General features: G+C 25.1%; 4 protein-coding genes across 4 annotated transcripts in view; 3 read left to right on the top strand and 1 right to left on the bottom strand.

The window, feature by feature from the left end:
* gxcH (RhoGEF domain-containing protein) overlaps positions 1 to 422 on the top strand; it is a gene marked incomplete at both ends in the record, with an annotated part of 3,276 nt that extends 2,854 nt beyond the window's left edge. Inside the window, one exon of the mRNA XM_631624.1 lies at positions 1 to 422. This exon is cut by the window's left edge and continues 263 nt beyond it. Coding sequence (XP_636716.1) covers positions 1 to 422 — 422 coding nt within the window.
* Positions 423 to 811: 389 nt separating this feature from the next.
* On the bottom strand, positions 812 to 2,286 carry lis1 (WD40 repeat-containing protein; the record flags this gene model as incomplete). The annotated part of the gene is made up of 3 exons (XM_631623.1): positions 812 to 1,045; positions 1,145 to 2,138; positions 2,255 to 2,286. 3 exons carry the CDS (start codon positions 2,284 to 2,286, stop codon positions 812 to 814), a joined length of 1,260 nt encoding a protein of 419 aa, XP_636715.1.
* Positions 2,287 to 4,079: 1,793 nt separating this feature from the next.
* DDB_G0295779 (EGF-like domain-containing protein) lies at positions 4,080 to 4,609 on the top strand (the record flags this gene model as incomplete). The annotated part of the gene is given in 1 exon segment (XM_002649071.1): positions 4,080 to 4,609. A coding segment is annotated over 1 exon segment (530 nt).
* Positions 4,610 to 6,765: 2,156 nt separating this feature from the next.
* Positions 6,766 to 15,375, top strand: roco5 (ROCO family protein kinase; the record flags this gene model as incomplete). The annotated part of the gene is made up of 3 exons (XM_001134523.1): positions 6,766 to 7,698; positions 7,822 to 8,481; positions 8,566 to 15,375. The coding sequence occupies 3 exons, from the start codon at positions 6,766 to 6,768 to the stop codon at positions 15,373 to 15,375; spliced, it is 8,403 nt and encodes a 2,800-aa protein (XP_001134523.1).
* Between the last annotated feature and the right edge of the window lie 557 nt (positions 15,376 to 15,932).

Here is a 15,932-nt window from a genome sequence, read left to right as displayed (position 1 = left end):
TAAGTGATGAAAAACTAAAATGGATGAATAAAATTGAAGATCAAATTGTTTCTGAAAGAGTATTGGCTGGTACATATACTTATGTTACAAACCATTTTGAAAGTTTTAAAAATTTAGAAAATTGTTCATTCAGTCAATCTGATTCTCAATCAGATTTTGTTGACCATGATATTCAACAAGAACAACAAGAGCAGCAACAACAACAACAGGAAGAAGAACAAACTCGAGTTAAAATACCCCAAATTGTAGAACCTCTTTCCCAACAACATGATCAACCAAAATTAGACCATCAACAATCATCAATACAACCAAAACTATCTTTTCCACATTTAAAACAACCAAAACAAGATGAAAAACCAATTAAAAAACCAAAATCCCCAAAACACAAAAATACTGAACCAGAAAATTTTTCTTTTTATTGATTGATTTCAAACAAATAAAAAATATAAAAGAATAAAAAAAAAAAACTATTTATTTATTTAATTAAATTATTAATTATGTCCCTTTATTTTAAACAAAGAAATAGTATATATCATATTATTATTATTATTATTAATTATTTTAATTTTTTTTTTTTTTAAATTTTATTTATTTATTTTTTTTTTTTTACAATTTATGTACTGTTAATATTTGTTTAGATTCCTTTTTTTTTTTTTTTTTTTTATTTTGTTAGTTTCTTTCTTTCTTTTTTTTTTTTGTTTTTTTTTTTTTTATTATTGTTATTTGAATTTCTATAGTTTATTAATTATTAATTATTTATTATTATTATTATTATTACTACTATTAATTATCTATATATTTGTAAAAATTATTATTGTAATTTCCAAACTTTTATTACATCATCAACTCCACCTGTGGCAATATGCGGATTGTGTAAACAAAAATCTAAACATGATATGAAATGTGTATGAGCTTCATTTATAGTTTTGATACATCTACCTTGAGCAATATCCCAAACTCTTATTGTTTTATCATCACCAACGCTTAATAAAAATTTACCACATGGATGGAATCTTACAGCCCTAACCCAATTATCATGACCAATCTATTTTAAAATAAATTAATAAATAATATTATTATTATTAGTTAAAAAAAAGATCTTTTTTTTTTTTTTTTAATAATTAATAATTAATTATTGACTTACATAAGTTGCTAAACAACGACCAGTAGCCAATTCCCAAATTTTAATAGTTTTATCTCTTGAACCAGTAGCTAAATAACCACATTGACCAACTAAATTACCACCAGGACCTTGTTTAACTTTTGATTTACCTTCGGGGGTTGATAGGAGAGAACCTGGTATATCTATAATGTTTGCAGTTGAAAAAGCTAAACATTCAACAACATGACTATGTTCTCTGTAAGTTGCAAGACATTCACCTTTAACAATATTCCAAGTTTTAATGGTTTGATCGTTTGAACAAGAAGCTATACAACTGCCATCCTCTGAAACTGTAATTTTTCTAACCCAATCCTCATGACCTACCAAAGTTTTAATGCAATAACCGGTGGCTGCTTCCCAAACCTTTATGGTTTTATCTCTACTCGATGAGATCAATTGATCACCTGATGGGGTGAAACGAACACAACTTACATTGTGATCATGACCATGTAAGGTTTTAACGCAATCGTATGTTTGAAAATCCCATAGTTTAATGGTGAGATCGGCCGAACAAGAGGCCAATAAATTACCAGTTTTATCGAAATCTATATCTTGTACCGCATTTGTATGACCCTTTAGGGTACGTTCAAACTCTCCACTCTCGAAATCCCAAACTTTGATGGTTGCATCCTCTGATGCTGATACCATCAGTGAAAATGATGGATGAAATTTAACACTGTTGATACAATTTCTGTGTCCTGTTAATATGTGTTTCTCTGGTGGCCTTGGTAATGCATCCTCTTTACCTCTACCTCTACCACCTCCTCTACCTCCTCCACTATTTAATTCTTCTTCCAATTGTGCTACCTTTGCCTCTAAATCTAATACCTTTTTCTGTAATCTAATAACTGATGTCCATTTCTTCTCTAATAATCCTTTCTTTTTAACATCTAACTCTGTACCTGTTTCTTTTTTAAATTCTTCAAAACTTGATTTATATTGTGATGATTCAAAATAATCTAAAATTGATCCATTCCTTTATTATTTAAAATTTTTTTTTTTTTTTTTTTTTTTTCATAAATTTTTTATTAATATAAATATGTATATATAAAATTTGAAAAAAAAAAAATTTAAAAAAAAAAAAAAACATACAATTCCTCCTTTTGTTTTGAAGTTAATACCATTTCTTTTTTTTTTTTTTTTTTTTTTTTCTTTCTTCTCTCTTGAATCAAGTATTTCTTTTATACTATTTAGTATTTTATATGGTATATTATAATTTGTTTTTTTTTTTTCTCTTCTCTCTTTTTTTTTTTTTTTTTTTTTTTCTCTCTCTCTTAATATTAAACTACTTTTAAATAAATAAAAAAAATTAGAAAGTGGTAAGTTTGTTTTAATATAAAATAATCGATATTATGTTTATATATATATACGTTGACATATAAAAAAAAAAAAAAAAAAAAAAAAAAAAAAAAGAAAAAAAAAATTAAAAAATAAAATAACAAAATTAAAAAAAAAAATCACATAAAAATTTTTATATCCGTTACACTTCCCACAAAAACACACAAAAACATTTTACAACAACAAAAAATATATATATATATATAAATATATATTCACGTATGTATATATAATGATTATTATTTTTTTTATTTATTTTTTTTATTTTTTTTATTTTTTTTTTTTTCACTTTTATTATCTTTTATCTATATTCTTTTTTTTACTTTTTTTTTTTTTTTTTTTTATTTTTTAATTTATTACTGCAATTATTATCTTTATTGATTTACTTTTTATATCTATTTTTTGAATTTTATTTTTTTATTTTAAAATTTAGATATATAGATAATAATTTCTCTGTTTAATTTTGTTTGAAATTCAAAAAAAAACAAAAAAAAACAAAAAAAAAGTATAACCAGGGCTTGTGTTTTTTTTATTTTATTTTTTATTTTATTTTAATTATTTTTTTATTTATTTTTTTTAAATAAGATTCGTTGTACCTACACCCTCCACAACTTTACTTTAAAATTGTTATCAGATCGATATTTTTGTTTTATATAAATAAATAAAATAAAAAAAAAAAAAAAAAAAAAAAATTCAAAAAAAAAAAAAAAAAAAAAGTTTTTTTCAAATTCAAAATTTGGCTTTTTTTTTTTTTTCATTTTAAAACCAAACCTCATTCTAATTTCTTCTTCGTCCATAAAAGGTAAAAATAAAGAAAAAAAATAAAAATAAAAATAAAAAAAAAAAAAAAAAAAATATAGAGTAAAAATAAAAAAGTGTATTGATTTTTTTTATTTTTTTTTTTTATTTTTATTTTATTATATTTTTTTATACTATTTTATTTTTTTTATTTTGTTATATTTTTTTTTTTTTTTTTTTGGTAATCAAATTTTATTACCTCCTCTTTTTCCTTTTTTATTTTTAATTTTTTTTATTTGTTTTTAAAGAGAATTTTTTTAATATAGTTTAATCAAATTTTCAACTGATCGACTATATAAAAAAAAAAAAAAAATTTGTTTTTATTAAGTTAAATAAAATAATTTTTTTTTTTTTTTTTTTTTTTTTTTAATTATTTTATAATATAAAAAATGACCATTGATTTCCAAAAAGATTGATTTTAAATTTTGGGTGTTTTTTTTTAAAAAAAAAAAAAATTGTATAGATTCCGAGCTCAATGATATTAAAATCTCGGCAATTTAATATAAAATGTTTTTTTTCTTGTTTTTTCCAATATATAATTTTCAAACTTACAATAAAAAATGATTTATTGTAGTTTTGAAAATTTCAAATAAAGATAAAATTAATCAACTTGATTAAAAAAAAAAATAAATAAAATTAAAAAAAAAATATAATCAAAAATTGATAAAAAAAAAAAAAAAAAAAAAAAAAAAAAAACTATTTAAATAGATTCTTTTTTTTATTTTTTAAAAAAATTAATTAAATAAATTAGGATATTAAATAAATAAATTTAAAAAAAAAAATGAAAAAAACTCTTTTAATAATTTTAATTTTAATTTCTATAATTTTTATAAATAATTGTATTGCAGGAACATGTGGAAATGGCTGTTTAAATGGTGGTACCTGTAATTCAAATAACCAATGTACATGCACTAATCAATGGACTGGAAATGATTGCTCAACTAAAAAAATCCAAGTTTATTCAATTTTCCCATCATACACTGACGGTGGTGAAGTGATTTTCTATGGTTGGTTCACAGCAAATTCTCCAATTTCTATCTTAATTGGAAGTCAAACTTGTACTCCAACCCTTGTTACTACTGATCAAATTAAATGTAATATTGGTGCTGGTATGGTGTAAAGGATATTTCAATCACTCAAGCTGGTTATACTTGGTTTTCTCCAAACTCCTATGAATATGTTATTAGACCAACCACTCCTGCAAATTGTCCAACAAATTGCTCAAATAGAGGTTATTGTGGTGCTGGTCGTTGTGTTTGTGACTTTGGTTATTGGGGTGACAATTGTCAACTTGGAAATGGTTATCAATAAATCAAAAAAAAAAAAAAAAAAAAAAAGTAAAAAAGTAAAAAAGTAAAAAAAAAAAAAAAAAAAAGTAAAATCATTTGATTTACCCCCTTTTTAATAATAAAAATAAATTATTTATTAAAACAAAACCAAAAGTGGAAATATATTTTTTTTGTGACTATTATTTAATTTTTTATGACATTTAATTTTTCCAAGTTTAATTAAAAAAAAAAAAAAAAAAAAAAAAAAAATCTAAACAACACGTGTTATTTGATAATTATTATTTTTCAAAAAAAATATCGATAAGATGGCGATTCGATTAAAAAAAAAAAAAATTGGTTGACTTTTTTTTTTTTTTTTTTTTTTTGAAATTAAAATCTCGGCTTTGAGAAAGATATTTATTTATGTAATTTTTTTTTTTTTTTCCAACCTTTTTAATAATTCAATGAACTGGTGAGTATTTAATATAATTTTATTTTTAAGTCTTTATTTTTAGTATTTTACTTTTTTTTTTTTTTAATTTTTATTTTTTAAAAATTTCATAATTGGAAATCCAACTTTGACAATTGTGAAGGTTTATTTGATTCAGCATATAATCCAAAAAAAAAAAGAAAATTTGGAATAGTGGTTGAATTTGTTACTCGAAATCTTGGTGTTAGTAATTTGGAAAGGTTATATCTTTGAAAAAAAAAAAAAAAAAGTTAAAAAAAAAAAAAAGTTAAAAAAAAAAAATGAAAACAAAACAAAAAAATAAAAACAACATTTGTTCACTTCATAGAGCAATGGATTCATACTTTAAAAAAAAAAAAAATAAAAAAATAAAAAAAATAAAAAAAATAAAAAAATATTACCTAAGTGGTTTTTTATATTATAACCCATTTGTTTGTTGTTGGTTTTGCATATGAATGTTTTAAAATGATTATCTTAAAAAAAAGTTTCTATTTTCGATTTTTAGACAGATATTTTCATTGATTATAATAATATTTTTAAAAAAAAAAAAAAAAATAAAAAATAAAAATAAAAATTTTAGAAAAAATCGTTTTTGATTTTTTTTTTTTTTTTTTTTTTTTTTTTTTTAAAATTTTTTTTAAATTTTTAATGTTGCTACCCCTTTATTTAGAGGATTTAGAAAAAAAAAAAAAAAAAAAATAAAAAAATAATAATTAAAAAAAAAACTTTTTTTTTTTTTTTTTTTTTTGTTTTGTTTTTTTTTTTTAAAAATATATCATTTTCTATTATTATTTTAGAACAAAAAAAGAAATTTATTGTGTTTTTATAATTTTTTATTTTTATTTATTATTTTATTTTTTTTTATTTTATTATTTTTTTTTTTTTTTATTAAAAAAAAATAAAAAAACAATTGTTGTGTATGATATCACAAAAAATAATATCACCAATTAATATCATAAAAAAATAAAAATAAAATAAAAATAAAATAAATAAGTAAATAAAATAAAGTAAAAAAAAAAAAATAATAATAATAATAAAAAAAAAAAACAATATTTATTCTATCTGTATTCATCTGTATTTATATCATTATTGTTGTATTTATATTATTTATTTAATTTTCCTACAAAGAGTAAAAATAAATAAAAAAAAATAATAAAAAAACACATCGTGACAACCAAATCTATTAATAATCACAAAAAAAATAAAACACTCACTTGTGTTTTACACAAACCACTCAAAAAACACACCAAAAAAACAAAAAACAAAAAACAAAAAACAAAAATAATTATTAAAAAAATATTTAATTAAATTTAATTGTTATTTATTTTTATTTATTTTTTTTTTTTTTTTAAAAACTCACAGTCTTGACCAATTTTTTTTTTTTTTTTTAATCACCAATTTTCATTCCAATCACACAAAAAAAAAAAAGGATTACCAAAAAAAAAAAAAAAAATATAAAAAAAAAAAATATAAAAAAAAAAAAAAAAAACACAACCCAAAAAAAAAAAAAAAAAAAACAACCCAAAAAAAACCAAAAAAAAAACCAAAAAAAAAAAAAAAACATATATTTACATTTAGTTTTTATAATTTTTTTTTTTTTTTTTTATTATTTATATAGTTTTATAAATACTATATATACTTTTGTTTATAAATAATTCATTTAAAATTTTTTTTTCCTCTCCCTCTTTATTGTGTGTGTTTGTGTGTGTGTTAAATAAATAAATAAAAAAATGGAAGTAATTAAAAAAGAGAAAAAAGATAAAGAGAAAAAGGATAAAGAAGAGAAAAAAGATAAAGAGAAAAAAGATAAATCTGAAAAAAAAGAGAAAAAAGATAAAGAGAAAAAAGAAAAAGAAAAGAAGGAAAAGAAAGAAAAAGAAAAGGAAAAGGAAAAGGATAAAGAAAAGGATGGCGGTCTATTTAGTATTGTAGGTGGATGGGTTGGTAACTTAACAGAACCAACACCACCTCCACCACCACCACCTTCATCAGTATCAGCACAATCCACAGCAGAAGCAAATGCAATTTTATTAAATCCAACGACACAAGAGAATCATAAAAAAGCAATGGATTTCTGGGTAACGAATACATCAACTACAACCACAACTACAACAACAACATCATCAAATAATATACCTTCATTGGTATCTGTACAAAATAACAATACTAGTAATAATAATATAAATAATAATAATAAAACTTCCAATACTACTGGAAGTAATGTATCATCATCGAATAATAAAGAAACTGTAAAAATAAATGTAACTTCATTAGATAGCGGCGGTAATAATAATGCAAGTGGTAAAGATATAAGTAATGAACATTCACCAAAAAATAGAAAAGAAAAAGAAAAAGAAAAAGATAAAGATAATAAAGAGGACTCAATTAATGAATCACCAGTTGACGAGAATAGAAGGAAATTAGTTGAAGGATTTATGAAATCACTTCAAGGATGTAGCGATGCAATTAAAGTGATATTGGATGTGTTTTATCAACCATTAAAGAAAGCAGATTTATTATCACAAGAGGAATTAAAGGCAATTTTCTCTTTAATTGAATCAATTTCATCATTTCAACAAACAATTCTCATTGACTTTAAAAAATATATTAGTAATTGGAATTCAACTACTCAAGCGCAATTACATTCAACATTTTTACAATTTGTTTGTATTACAAATTACTTTTTTTAATTTAATTAAAAAATTTATATATTAATATTTTCATTTTCATTTTCATTTTTTATTATTATTATTATTATTATTATTATTATTATTATTATTATTAAGGTTGGATATTTAAAATTATATAAAGTTTATGGATTACAATATAATTATAGTTTAAGTAGTTTATGTTTATTAATGTTTGATAATCAAAGATTTGAAAGTTTTATAAATAATGCAGAGAGCAAGTTAGTTAATGAACACAAGTATTCATTGGCACCATTAGTTCCAACTTCATCATCATCATCTTGTGTTAAACCTGTATCACTTTCAGAGATTCTAGGTTCACAATATGATCAAACTACATCACAATCAACAAATAATAGTAGTGGTAGTTCTTTCCCAGCTGTTACATTAAGAAGAACTGGTCATACATTTACTGGAATAAATAGCGCTAACAGTAATAATAATAATAATAATAGTGGTGGTGGTAGTAGTGGTATAAATAATAGTAATAGTGTAACAGGTAAATTCACACAGGAATATACTTATAGTAATTTAGCATCACTTTTAATATTACCAATTCATTTTTTGGCAAGATTTCATCAATTCTTTAAATCTTTAATTGATTCAATAGCAGTATTAAATCCAGATTATAAACCATACAATAATTTATATAAACAAATTGTTCAAGTTGTTAAAGATATTGTAAATGAATCTGTAAACATTAACAAAGTTATCTCAATTTCAAAATCAATTAAATCACCAACAATTGGTTTATTTAATGTAAGTTGTGTTTTTTTTTTTTTTTTTAAAAATTTATATTTTTTCCATTATTTATTAACATTAATTTTTTTTTATTTTTTTTAGAGTTCAGATATTGTTCAAAATAGAAAATTTTTAAAAGAAGGTATTTTAATTGAACAATTTAATAATCAAAGAATTTCATATTATACATTTTTATTTTCAGATATAATATTATTTACAGAAAAGATTGAAGATACAAGTACAATTAATAATAATACAATGATGGCATATGATGGTTCATTTTATTTATTGAAAAAGTTGGAGAGAATTGTAAATATTCAAGTTGATGATCCAGAGTTAGGATTTGAATATAGAAAAGGTTTTCAAATTAAAACTAAAGAATCTTCAATATTTTATATGACTTCATCAGAAAAAGAGAAATCAACTTGGTTTCAAGTTTTATCTCAAGCTTCTTTAAAATCAAATCAAAATCAAAATCAAAATCAAAATAATTTAACCAATTCTTATTCCTCAACTGTAGCAGGTGGTAGAAATAGTACAATTGGTTTAGGCGGAATTGATGATTTTAATAATAATAATAACGGTAATAATAACGGTAGTAATAATGATGATGGTCCAGATGAATTTGAAGATGCAAAAGATATTGCATTATTTTGTAAAATGATAATTAGTGGTCAAAGACCAAAGGTTGAATTAACTTCACAAATGTTGAAAATATCAGATCCAAAACCATTGTTTGCGGCATTGGCATCAACACATTTTGTAAATCAATTAATTTTCATACCATTGACAATGAATGATAAGTATATGCAAATGACATTGGGTATGATGTCATTGAATAAGAGTATCACTCATTTAACATTATCTCAAAATTCAATCAATGATCCATGTGCAGTTGCATTGGGTGATATGTTACGTTATAATCATTCATTGATTCAAATGGATTTAAGCGAGAATACAATAGCCGATAAAGGTCTGATATCTTTGATTGATGGTATTCTATCACATCCATCAATTACCGTGGTCATTTTAACTCAGAATCAAATCACAGATACTGGTGCAAAACATATTTCAAAACTTTTAAAATTTAATCAAACTTTAAATGCCTTATTTTTAGAAGATAATAATATCACTCAATCAATGGGTGCTGAAATCATTGATCAATGGGTTTCTTGTCATAGTACAGTTTTATCAAGAATAACTTTACCATCAATACCACCAGAATATAGTGATCGTATAAAATTAAAAGCAATTTCAGTTACAAATCGTTTAGATAAAAAGAAAAAACAATTACAAGTTAATCAAAAATCAACAACACCATCAACTTCAACTTCAACAACAAGTTCAACAATAATAAATAATAATAAAGGATTATTAGATTTAGGATCATGTGATTATTCAGAAATTTCATTACAACTTTTAAATAAATTAAATATGTTATCATTGGATAGTAGAAGAATTTCAGATTTAAAAGAATTATATTTAGATCATAATTGTATTAGTAGTATACCAGTTTCAATTTTAAAGGAATTAAAGAATTTACAAATTTTAGATTTATCAAATAATCAATTGTCATCATTACCAAGTGAAATTTCAGAGATGAAAGAATTGAAACTTTTAAATGTTTCTCATAATAATTTATCATCGTTACCAATTGAACTTGGTACACTATGTAAATTGAATCATTTGGATATTAGTTTCAATTTCATTGAAACTATAAATGTTAATAGTTTATCACAATTGGTTAATCTAAAGGTATTGATGATGCAAAGAAATTATTTCAATCGTTTACCAATTGAGATATTTACACGTTTAAAGAGTTTAGAATCATTTTCAATTGCAGGTTCACCATGTTTTCATCCAATTAAACAAAGAATTTATGAAGCAATCGCTATAAAAGCCACGAAATTGGATCTATCAGATTGTGGTCTATCAGCATTACCCATTGAAATTGGCTCAATTTCATCATTGATTGAATTGGATTTAACAAATAATCGTATCAAAGATTTACCACCACAAATTGGTAAACTTTCTTCATTGCAAACTCTAAATCTATCAAATAACGCCATAGAGTCATTGCCTTGGCAATTATCACAATTGACAACTCTAAAGGTTTTAAATATAACGGGTAATCCAATTTCATTCGATGGCGCTTCGAATGCTAAAATCTCAATACCAGATGTATTGAGTGGTGATGATTTAATTGGAATTTTGAAATACTTGAAATTGGCATCAACAAAGGAGAAACCATGTATGCGTATGAAGTTAATGTTGGTTGGTCAAGAGAATGTCGGTAAAACTAGTATTGCAAAATGTTTAAAGAAAGAGATTATACCAGTGGGTAAAAAGTTACGTCAAACCATTGGTTTGGGCACTAAGAAGAGTAAAACTCCAACACTAACCGAAGCAAATGGTTCAATTGATTTCAATGCCCCACAATCGATTAACCCATTGAATACCTCTTTAAATATCTCAACTGATGGTATCAACATGGACGATTGGAGACCACCCTCTGAGGATCAATCCCCACCAGTGACTTTTTCAATTTGGGATTTTGCTGGTCAAGAAGTTTACTATTCAACTCATCAATTCTTTATTAGTAGTCGTTCAGTTTTCATTGTGGTTTTCGATATGTCTGTCTACAATCCTGATGAAACATCACGTGTACCCTATTGGTTACAATGTATCGAGGCGTTTGGTGGTAATTCTCCAGTTATCTTGGTGGGTACTCATTTAGATGATTTACCAAATGGTGTAGATGTCAATCAAATCACTCAAGATATTCACAGTAAATATTTTACAAAGTTTCCAAACGTTAAATTCTTTTTACCTGTAAGTTGTAAATCTGGTAAAAACATCAATAAACTTCAGAATCATATCGTCAAATTGGGTAAAGCTGAAAAGAAATTGGGTGATCTATTCAGTAGAAGTTATTTCCAATTGGAGAATTTAATCCTAAGTGAAAGAGAAATGAATACACCACCAATCATTACCCTATCGGAATTCACTGAAATGGCTATCTCTTGTGGTATCCCTCAAACTTCAATCACCGCTGCCGCTGATTTCTTAAAGGAATTGGGTGTAATCGTTTATTTCGATGATCCAAAGAGTGGTCTTGATCAATTCATTTTCATTGATCCCCCTTGGTTAACACGTCTTATGGCTACCATTATCACTAGTAAACCTAATTTCGTACAATCTGGTGTACTAGATCAATCAAATCTTCATCAAATTTGGAAACCACCTGATTTCCCTCAACATCTTCATCATGTTTTATTAGCAATTTTACAAAAGTTTGAAATTGTTCATCCTTTACCTGATCCAAAAGCAACCATATCATCATCATCATCATCACCATCAACCACTCAAAAATCTTTAAATAATTCAGGTTCAAATTTGAAATCAAGTGGTAGTGCAATATCAACATCATCATCATCAACAACAAATGGTAATAAAACTTTACATAGAACTAATAGTACAACAAATACAACATCATTATTAAATGTTTCAAGATTTGGTAATGGTTCAATTTCAAAGGGTTCTTCATTAAGTATTATAAAGAAAATCAATGATCAATCAACATCACCATCAAATTCTACTACACCATCACCAAATACTAGTAGTAATAATTTCTCAGATTCAATAACATTAGTTCCAAAGAGTAGCACAAAACATTTAGTACCAATATTGTTGAGTGAAGAAAGACCAAATTCAATTGAAAAACTTTATGATCAAATTCTATTAAAGAGTCAACAACAACAACCATTTTTAGAGAGAATTTATCAATTTGAATTCTTACCAATTGGTTTCTTTTCAAAACTAATGATAAGAACAATGCATTTCACTACGGTTAAAGAGTTTTGGAAGAATGGACTTTTGGTTGAAAAAGATGATTCTCAATGTTTAATTGAAAGTATTCAACAATTCAATCAAATTAACTTTAAAGCTTGGGGTAAAAATCCTGCTTCTCTCCTTAGATTTATAATTGAAACAGCTGAAGTTTTAATATCTGGTTGGTATAAATTACATTTCCATTTCTTGGTACCTTGTAATTGTATCAATTGTAATTCAATTTTAATTTCAAATATTGGTTCAATTAATATTATTAATAGTACTATAAATTTAAGTAGTAATAATAATAATAATGTAAATATTGTGAATATGTCGCAACAACAACATCATCAACAACAACAATCACCATCAACATCAACATCATCATCATCATCATTAACATCTTCACAACCATCATTATCAACACCATTAACATCTTCACAACCATCATTATCAACATCACAACCACAATTATCAACAACAACAACAACAACAGCAACAACAACAACATCATCTTCATCGCAATCTTTAGCATCACAACAATCATCTTCACAAATACAATTAACACATTCAAGTTCATTATCATCAATGAGTGGTAGTATTTCAACAAATTCATTAAATTCAAATGTTTCAAGTTCATCATCAACTCCATCATTATTATCACCACCATTATTAAATCCAGATTCAACTTCATCATCAAATGAAACTTCAGGTGATATTTTAGATTTAGATTTTGCAGATTATTACGATGGTGAAAGTGTTTCACCTGGTGGTACATTAAAAGGAAAGAGAAAGAAGAATCCTTCTAAATTCTTAACACTCTATAGAAATACTAATAAACCAAAAATCAATGGTACAACCGGTAGTGGTAGTAGTAGTTCAATAGTGACCACTGCTGTTTCATCCTCTTCCTCCTCCTCTTCATCTACTTCACTATCAAACACTTCATCAAGACAACTTGATTTATCAAAAATTTCACATTTAATTAATCAACAACTTTCATTTGGTCCTTCTAAAACTCAAGATTTACGTACAATGTTTTTATATGAAGAGATTGAACGTATCTTCTTATCAAAGAAATTCGAGGTTGTTTGTCGTAGTTCCATCACTGGTGAAGAGACTATAGTTCGTTTAGATTCACTCGTACCTGAATTAATGATGTCTGATATTGGTCCAAACTTTACCCTAGAATATAAAGATCTTGAAATCATTGAAAAAGTTGGTGAAGGTGGTTTTGGTATAGTTTACAAAGGCAAACTTCGTGGTCAACTTGTGGCAATTAAACAAATCACAATTGATAGTGGCCAAGCTGAAGCTGCCTCTGAAATTTATCGTGAATTTAGACGTGAAGTTTGGTTATCAAACACCCTAACTCATCCAAGTATAGTTTCTTTGAAAGGTTATTGTTTGGATCCATGTTGTATCGTTATGGAGTACATACCAAATGGAACATTGTATAGTCATCTAAGAAAGAGTTTCTCCTCAATCACTTGGCAATTGAAATTGAAAATCGCAATCAACATTGCCGATGCCATTAAACATATGCATGGTTTCACTCCAAAGATTTGTCATCGTGATTTGAAATCCCCAAATATTTTAATGCTTTCCGATATGAATGCTGCTGTGGTTTGCAAGGTCTCTGATTTTGGTGAAACTAGAGCTGTCGTTACAAGTGCCCTCGGTCGTGATAAACTTTCGAATCCAATTTGGTTATCTCCTGAAATCATGAGGGGTGATGAGTATACTGAAAAGGCTGATGTCTACAGTTTCGGTATTGTACTATGGGAAATTTTAACTGGTTTACTTCCATTTGATGAATATCCTGTCGCTCATTCCTCTTTTATGTATCAATTAGAAGATGAAATCACTAACGGTCTAAGACCAACAATTCCTCAAAACTCTGTTTGTGGTCATCCTGACTTTATCACTTTAATCACTGATTGTTGGCAAAATGATCCACTTAAAAGACCAACCTTTATTGATATTCATTCAAGATTATTAATAATGTCTGGTTTAAATCCTGCAACTGCAACAACAACAAATTCTGCCAAGTCTACAATCTCTACTGGTTTTAACTCAAATTCAGGTGCAACAACAACAACAAAACCAAAATCTTCAACCATAAGTAGTGGCAGTGGTACAACCTCACCACCTCAACCTCATCCACAACTAGTTAGAAAATTAACTCAAAATTTCACACCAATAGCAACTTCACCTACTCCTTCAGTTATTGTATCATCAGTTCCAACTACTACTACAACAACAACAACATCAGTTGCAACTACACCAACAGTTCAAACTATCTTAGCTGGTGGAAATATTACACCAAAACCATCAGTTCCAACTGCAATGAAACCAAATATTACACCAAAGCCAACATTAATTTCTTCTCAAAAACCACCAGCACCAAATCCAGTACCAATCTTAAAAACACCAACTCCAACAAATCTATCACCAACCTCAATTTCAACTCCAACTACTCCAACAACTCCAACAACTCCAACTACTCCAACAACTCCAACAAATTCAACATCATCAAATTTGAAACCAACTCCAACCTCAAAATCAAACCCATCATCACCACCTCAAATAGCAACAACAGCAACAGCAACTCAAACCCCAACTCCAAGTCCAATTTCAGTATTGAAACCACCAAGATCATTACCTCAAAAACCTGTAGGAACAACCCAAACTACTTCAACTCCACCAACAAATCAAACTCCAAACCCAACTATTGTTACACGTCCACCATTACCATCAAGTCTATCATCAAATAGTATCAACAAACCACCCTCAAAACCATTACCAACTCCAGGAGGTGTTACTTCACCACCCCCACCTCCAACAACATCATCAACAACACCAATTAAATTTAATTCCATATCTGCTGGTAACAAAACAATTGGACAATCAAGTACATTACCATCTTCAACACTCAAACAATTTACAGCAAATAACAATACATCACCTTCTGGCTCATCATCTCTTCCAAACTCTACAGTTTCATCTCCCTCAAGTAGCTTTTTATTAAGACCAACTGGCGGAACTATTTCTAAAAAATTACCAGCAATTCCAAAGTAAAAAAAAAAAAAAAAAGATAATTATCAATTTCCAGAAAAATAAAAATAATAAAAATAATAATAAAGTAATAAAATAAAAATTAAATAAAAATAGAGAACGAATTATCATCTTTAAAGTTTTAAAATTGTCACAATTTTTTTTTTTTTTTTCCCAAAACTGAATTTTCAGATTTCCCAAAAAAAAAAAAAAAAACTGGTAATTTATTTAAGTGAATTAAAAAAAATAAGAAAAGTAAAAAAAAGTAAAAAAAAAACTGGTAATTTGTTACGTTAATTAAAAAAAAAGATAAGTAAAAAAAAAAAATATATATATCTAAAAAAAAAAAAAAAAAAAAAAAAAATAAGATCCCTTAAAATTTTAATTGTTTTAATAATCCGATTTCAATTTTTCAAATAAAAAAATTAATACGTCATAATAAAAAAAAAAAAAATAAATATATAAAAAAAAAATAAGATATTTTCTAAAAAATTTTAGATACCAACGAGTTGTAAGCACGACAAATTTTTTTTTTTTTATTTTTTTTATTTTTTTTATTTTTTTTTTATTATTTTTATTTT

This window comes from Dictyostelium discoideum, assembly GCF_000004695.1.
Source record: "Dictyostelium discoideum AX4 chromosome 5 chromosome, whole genome shotgun sequence".
Classification (NCBI taxonomy): domain Eukaryota; phylum Evosea; class Eumycetozoa; order Dictyosteliales; family Dictyosteliaceae; genus Dictyostelium; species Dictyostelium discoideum.
This window is presented reverse-complemented; position numbering and strand designations above follow the sequence as displayed.